Raw genomic sequence first — 6,836 nt, forward strand, 5'->3', positions numbered from 1 at the left:
AAGACGGTCATAAAACAAATCAAACAAATGTTTAATACTTGAAATCATAGTTAAAAACTGCTGTATGACTGTCTTTATTTTTGCAGTCTCATTGAATTACTATCACTTTTTAAATAATATTATATTTATTACAGTTTTTTTTATATGTCTATATAGTTTTGATACATTTTCATTTCAATTTTAGTTTTTGTTAATTTAGTACATCAAGTTAAATTAAATGAAAAAGAAAAATTATGTCTTGGCAACTATCTGAAATGAGATAAATGTAAGTTTTTTAAATATGTGACCCTGGACCACAAAACCAGTCTTAAGTCGCTTGGGTATATTTTTAAATATAAAAAAACATTGTATGGGTCAAAATTATCAATTTTTCTTTTATGCCAAAAATCATTAGGATATTAAGTAAAGATCATGTTCCATGAAGATATTTTGTAAATGTCCTACCGTAAATACATCAAAACTTAATTTTTGATTAGTAATATGCATTGCTAAGAACTTCATTTGGACAACTTTAAAGGTGATTTTCTCAGTATTTTGATTTTTTTGCACCCTCAGATTCCAGATATTCAAATAGTTGAATATCTGGCCAAATATTGCCCTATCCTAACAAACCATACATCAGTGGAAAGCTTATTTATTCAGCTTGATATGATGTATAAATCTCAATTTCAAAAAATTGACCCTTATGACTGGTTTTGTGCTCCAGGGTAACATATTTGATTTTATTTCAGTTAACATTAATTTTATTTTATTTCAAGTAACAAATATATATATTTTTTAATGTTTTTATTTTCTCATATAAGAAGTTTTTATCATAACCCTGATGACAATACAGATGCTGCTAGAAGATGTTTTAATTTGTCAAACGAAGGACCATAAAGAAAACTAAACTCTCCTTTTCAATTTAAAATAATTAGTTATCTTACTGGGAAACGGCGTTTGGCCCTAAAGGCCGCCACTCTCTTCAGTTCGTCCTCTGTGACGTTTGAAGGAAGGACCAGCAGAGCGGGATACGTCTCGCACACCTCGTAACTGCTGTTGACTTTACTGATGATCCAGCTCTCGTTTGGAAGACCCTGTTACCATCCACAACATCGACACATGTACATCAGAACATAATACCAAAATAATGACCTGTATTAACACATACTTTGCATAAGGTGAGTGGTGATGATAGTTCTTACCTGCCTCTTATACTCAGCGACTGGGTCGTAGATCTTCCAGCCATCTTCTGGAAATGACTCTCGGTACTTAAAGGCAAAGAGAGGCTGAAGGAAATGAGAGGGAACGTGTATCATTAAACACACTGAAACACCTTCAGCTACTGTACACATATGTGGGTGTTTTCAAAAAGTCGTACCAGGTTGTGGAAGAGAGGGAATGCGTACTTTGACAGTATTTCAAACACCTCCAAATTGCTCTGTCCCTCCTTCCTGTACGCAAACCGGGGGTTTCTCAAGTCCTGTGGTAAAAAACAAGAATTAATATTTGAAAGTGTGTGAAGTGAAGATAGGCAAAGGAAGAGGCCGAGAGGCAATGGAGAGTGGAATAAGACTGATGTGTCCTTTGCCTTGCAAACGATCTCAAGCCCTTGAGTGTTCTCTCCATGACTCTGAACGGCGATAGACTCCAGTCTGCTAATGGCTCCAAGATTCACATCCAGCACAAACGCAGGATCCTTTCCCAAACACAGAAGAAACGTTATCAACCAACCAAAACATCTGTGCTTGCTGAGATCCGAGAAAACACTTTTTTAATTAATCTACTGAGCCAGCACCTCATATTGTATTTTATACTGTGTCCTGATTTGCATACTTTTAGTGCATAGTAGAATTATGTACTTTGCAGGCCATAGGAAAGTCTAAACTTTTGAGTATGTCGAAAGAGCGTATGCCAGTATTAGGGCAAAAGCTAAACTTACTTTGGTTTTTAAGGTTGTGACACACCAAACCAACTTCAAAAAACTAGTGAAAATGAAAGCTGCTCCGCGTCACCTGGGTCTGAGCTGGAAAGTTGCGCTTGAACCTGCACATATGTTCTGCCTCTGCCCAAGGGAAAATAACTCTCCATACCAACAGGTGGCAGTAGTCTGTATGCATCATTCAAACAAGAAAACTGGAACGTGTGCTGCATCCCAATGTGCCTACTTATACTATGCCCTTAAAGTATGTACTCTTTTGGTGAAGAAAAAGTACACACTTTTGAGTGTGTAGTAGAAGAGTAGGCAAGTTTTGGGACATACGATCACGTTACACAATTGCGTCTTTAAAGAACCGCTCTGTCGCACCCTGTCACTGTAAACTGGCCTGTCAAACATCTTGTCACAGTAAACATCCTCCACATTTCATTTCATTTTAACTTCCTACCGTACTGGAGAGAAAAGTAGTAGCTCGTTGATCTGCCAGTCGCGGGCCTTTCATGCGGAGAACTCTGCTCATATTTTCTGCATAATGATGCATTTAAAAGTTAACGACCAAATGGATGTTTATAAAAGTTCACATTGCTATTGCAGATGAAATATAACACCAATAACAATAAATAAATATTTTTACCAGGTTAAATGTTGATTATTAGTAACTCAAACCGCGCGCATCCGCCACGTTTAACGCGTTTTATTCGTGTTTGTAAATCTGGACCGAATCCTTCGACAAAGTGCAATGGATTGTGGGCAATTTTAGCCATTAGAGTGTGCACGGATCCACACTTCAAAAATCGACCTGAAATAGTAGACCATCCGGGGACATTTGGCATACTCTTTTGACATACTATGCTTTGGGACGCAGTTATTCTAATCTCACATACTACTTAGGATGGAAAGTATGAACATTGGGACGCAGGGTAAGACTGTGGATACATAAACTGTAAACAAAGCAGCGCTTGCTTAACATTTTGAATATGAATCATGTTGATCAGTTGGTCTTTATTCGTTCCAGACAGTCAAGTCGTTATGAAAAGTCAAGTTATTGAAATGGTCAGGTAAGATGAAGATGTAAAATTAGAACATTCTTCTGTGTGTGCCCTCTGGAGTTTGTCGTTTTGCTTGCTTTCACCACTTTCGCTTTCAACATCTGTATTTTTTACTATAAACTACATTGCCTATTTTTCAAACAGAACTCTGATGTGAAGTGACACCACAGTCGGCTTTCAATGTCAGTTTGGTGTGTCACTGCATTCAGATGCCATAGAAAGTGATTACCCGCACCAGGCTTTTAAAGAAGAGCTTGTAGTCAGTGATGGTTAGAGTTCCCCTCACGACCCCAGAGAACGGACAGATATACATGACGTCCTTGACTGTAAAAAAAAAAACACCACAGCATACAAAGTTTATCTACCACTGACATGGACAACGTGTGGAAGACCTGAAACTATACTGTCTAAAAAGGCGTTGTTCACTGACCCTGTGACCCATATATTAACTTTTCTTTTTATGGTTGGTTTGCTATGCTTCATGATGGTTCTATACTAACACATCACGTAAAAAGATGCTCAATTATGAAAGCACAAGTGTTAAGTTCCTTACCAATAGCTTTGATGGTTTCTCCAGGAACGCGTGGGGCCTCTTCCATCTGAGCCTGCTTATTTCCTTCTCTGAGTGCCTGTCACACAAAACATTTTAATATGATACACATTTTCTGATTAAGGAAAAGATATTCTGGATAAGCGTTTACATGTTCCTATTGGAATATCCCAGTCTCATCATAATTTAGACATATATTCTGAATAAGGCATTTAAATTATACAAAATTCTGATTAATACAGACATATGCCAACTGTCTTAATATGATTTATAGAATACAGAATGTTGGCATTATATGTTTTTTACAATTAGGTTAATGTACTGTATTTTACATGACACTTACATAATCAGAATTTGACCACAATTTGATGCCTGCCCAAAAACTTGTGTAACATGTTGCCAGGGCATTGCTATGCAGTTGCTAGGATGTTGTAGCTGTTAGTTAGATAACTTATTAGTCATGTCATAAGAGAAAACCCAGAGCCCAATGTCTCTATGATATTCTGGTCCCTCAATATAGGACAAATTCTTACATTTTTTTTATTTTTATTACTACTATGTACACTATGAATAGTGATGCTTACCTTCATAAGTGCCATTTATTAGTAAACTATTGGGAAATAAAACTCTAATAAAACAGACATCCAAAAAAAATATAAAAATCAAACAAATACTGATTTATACAAATACAACTCAGTGTCAGAAAGATATAGAAAAGCTCTGCATGTGGTTTCCTTTGCTTCCACTCCCAGATTTTAAGTTTTCTCTCCGCTTAAAGCAAACAGTCCGTCCAATGCTTGAGGTTGTAAACTAAACACGAAAGGCAAGGCTGTGATTTAGAACACTGAAGAAAATCTGACATTATAAGCAAACTGCTGATGACGCAATTTCAGCAAGAGCAAAATATTTGAGATTCATATTTTTAGATGCTTTCATTAACTTTGACAGAAGGGAATATGCACGTCTTCACATTGCTAGAATAAACTCTGAACACCTCTGCAACCACACAGCAAACCATCTACACCACTCCAGCATCTCGATGATAAATTTAGCACCAGTAACTAGCAAAAATCGTATCTATATGCAGTATGAAAGCATTATGATTACTCTTTTCAGATCCAATGAATCACTAGTCAATGGCCCTAAAAGTTAATTTTCTGTGAGCACATTGTTGACAGTGAGCAGTAGGGAGCTCAGCGGGATGAGATGGGGCTCATGGGTCTGCTCCACCCACAGTGACACAACTGTTTGGCAGCTTCATGGACTCAGAGAATTCAGTCATTCTATTACAGTCCAGCTGCAGGACAATGACGACACTGTGGAGTTCAACAGGCTTGACCTTCACAAAGACAAAAGATCTATGGAGATCTGCTCAGCATTATGCTAATAATGCCCTGAAAAGATGGCACGGGGTGGTGATATTTCATAATGGCATGTGAGTCAAAACATCTGTATTTTCCACTCACACATTCAGTGATCTATATCAATAGTGTAAAATACAGTAAGGCATACTGGAGATTCAAATACAAATCATGCTCTTTCGACAGCATCTGTTAGTGCATTTACATGGACATGCTGGTAATTATCAAAAACAATTCATTATAATGTCCAGACAATACAATCCACATTTAGACATTTTTTCAAATTTTTTTGATACAAAACAGACAGACAAACAGTTGTTTTGATAGGTAGGTAGGTAGGTATGTAGGTAGATGATAGATAGATAGATTTAAGTCTACACTGCAAAAAAATTATTGTGATTTTAACGGTAAAAGACTGTAAAAATGCTACAGTAAAAACCTGTTAACAGTAAGTTTCCATACTATATTCGGTGAATAAATGTAATTACATTTAATGTGATTTTACAGTAAAATACTGTTAAAAATACAGTTTTTGGAAGTGAAAAAGAAAAAGTCATTGTATAATTTATGGTGAAAACCAGAATTCCCTGCATGACACTTCATATTTGAAGTTTTTCTTATCAGTTGTGTACATTAGGGTTTAATCTTACATCTAATGTTGTTAAATTAATGTTTATTGCATTATTTCAGTATCATGTGTGTCACCATGATGGGGTTTAGTGTTTGTGTGAATGACACTGTGCACTTTCTATATATAAGTATTGTCCTCCTCAGCTCGTAGAAAAGCTGTTTGTGATGAGTTTAGGTTCAACGTGTGACTTTCTCATCACCACCAGTTTTTGGTAGTTATCAGTGCATTACAATGGTTCAAAACAGATATTAGTACTTCAATATGTTGGTTTATTAACATTACATCAGTTAATGTAATGTCACGTCACTTTAATGAAATACGGTATTTTATTGTGAATTTAAGTTAAGTCTGTAAAACCTAAAATGTTGCTACCATATTTTTTACGGTGAAGTTCTGGCAACCACAGCTGCCGGTATTTTACCGTAAATGTCACAGATATTTTTTTACAGTGTAAGACAGACAGACAGATAGATACTTCAGTAAGTTAATAATCATGTCAAATAGTTAACAGAGTCTCTTACACACACACACACACACACACTTGCCGAAGAGGAGGCAGTCTGCTGAGGGTCACTGTCCAAGAGAAATTCTTTAACCTCCACATCACAGTCCTGCACCAAAGAAACACCACAACACCACAGAAAAACAAAGAGTGATGAGGAAAGAGAAAGAAGAAAGAGCAGAAACATTACAGTGCATGTGATCACACCAGAAAGTTTGTGGAAGTGCAGTCGTTTCAAGAAAATTCCATGCAGGTGTAATGAGGTAAAAAGGGGTCATATACATTTGAGCACTTTCCCTACTTTCCCAGATCTTAGATGTTAGTCAAGGTTTCTGCATCAACAACTCTGAACAGAACACTCTGATAGTGACTGTTTTTGAGGAAATCAACATATGATTGTCTTAGTTGACTGCATATTATCCCTGTAAAAACTGACAAATAAAATATATTCTAAAAAATAAATAAATAAAGTTGCAGTTGATCTCAACTTATAAGGGACCAATGTTTAAAGTACCTTTACTTTTTTTCTATCAGTCTCTTCTGGCCAAAATACGATTGTATAATCCATAATAACACTACTTCCAGTGAAAAAGTCCCCTGATGTCCTCACACATCAAAATCCACCAACATAGAACTGTTTAGAACTGTTTTCACTTGTAAATTGAGCTTTGTTCTGTGCGTATTTCTTTCCTGATTCAGATGAGATGTCTTTTTTTACTGGAGAAAGCATATATTATGAATAGACTACTTATATTTTAGCCGGAAGCAAAGGTTTAAAGTTAAAAATGACTTAATGATGGATTTGTTTCCTACAAACACACAGCT

The 6,836-nt window shown here is 36.1% G+C and overlaps 2 protein-coding genes across 4 annotated transcripts in view; both read right to left on the reverse strand.

Annotated features, from left to right (window-relative positions):
• LOC107587278 (myotubularin-related protein 2-like) overlaps window positions 1–6,836 on the reverse strand; it is a 30,930-nt gene that overhangs the window by 9,256 nt on the left and 14,838 nt on the right. Inside the window, exons 10-17 of the mRNA XM_016274996.1 lie at window positions 6,055–6,120; window positions 4,752–4,856; window positions 3,521–3,596; window positions 3,197–3,291; window positions 1,571–1,678; window positions 1,361–1,462; window positions 1,185–1,268; window positions 927–1,076 (exon numbers count right to left, since the gene is read on the reverse strand). Of these exons, the coding sequence (XP_016130482.1) occupies window positions 927–1,076; window positions 1,185–1,268; window positions 1,361–1,462; window positions 1,571–1,678; window positions 3,197–3,291; window positions 3,521–3,596; window positions 4,752–4,856; window positions 6,055–6,120 (786 nt within the window). The remainder of the gene's footprint in view (window positions 1–926; window positions 1,077–1,184; window positions 1,269–1,360; window positions 1,463–1,570; window positions 1,679–3,196; window positions 3,292–3,520; window positions 3,597–4,751; window positions 4,857–6,054; window positions 6,121–6,836) is intronic.
• Window positions 854–6,431, reverse strand: LOC107587235 (myotubularin-related protein 1-like). 3 transcript variants are annotated; one of them, XM_016274940.1, is made up of 8 exons: window positions 4,102–4,201; window positions 3,861–3,952; window positions 3,521–3,596; window positions 3,197–3,291; window positions 1,571–1,678; window positions 1,361–1,462; window positions 1,185–1,268; window positions 860–1,076 (listed from the first exon to the last, which is right to left on the reverse strand). In XM_016274940.1, exons 3-8 carry the CDS (start codon window positions 3,564–3,566, stop codon window positions 918–920), a joined length of 594 nt encoding a protein of 197 aa, XP_016130426.1. In that variant the 5' UTR covers window positions 3,567–3,596; window positions 3,861–3,952; window positions 4,102–4,201; the 3' UTR covers window positions 860–917. The 3 variants fall into 3 exon arrangements, with proteins under 3 accessions (XP_016130424.1, XP_016130425.1, XP_016130426.1); XM_016274938.1 differs by lacking the exons at window positions 3,861–3,952; window positions 4,102–4,201 and adding an exon at window positions 6,055–6,431 and having other exon boundaries at window positions 854–1,076; XM_016274939.1 differs by lacking the exons at window positions 3,861–3,952; window positions 4,102–4,201 and adding an exon at window positions 6,055–6,429 and having other exon boundaries at window positions 857–1,076; window positions 3,203–3,291.

Source organism: Sinocyclocheilus grahami, unplaced genomic scaffold, assembly GCF_001515645.1.
Source record: "Sinocyclocheilus grahami isolate Dianchi unplaced genomic scaffold, SAMN03320097.WGS_v1.1 scaffold91.1, whole genome shotgun sequence".
Taxonomy (NCBI): Eukaryota; Metazoa; Chordata; class Actinopteri; order Cypriniformes; family Cyprinidae; genus Sinocyclocheilus; species Sinocyclocheilus grahami.

Bases quoted from the DNA above. Each gene is read 5' to 3' on its own strand.
- LOC107587235 (XM_016274938.1), bottom strand. From the start codon at position 6,198: ATGTTTCTGCTCTTTCTTCTTTCTCTTTCCTCATCACTCTTTGTTTTT. The intron at 3,597-6,054 runs GCAAGTGTGTGT...TTTGTGTGACAG, and splicing joins AGCAGACTGCCTCCTCTTCG to GCACTCAGAGAAGGAAATAA. The intron at 3,292-3,520 runs GTAAGGAACTTA...TTTTTTTTACAG, and splicing joins AGAAACCATCAAAGCTATTG to TCAAGGACGTCATGTATATC.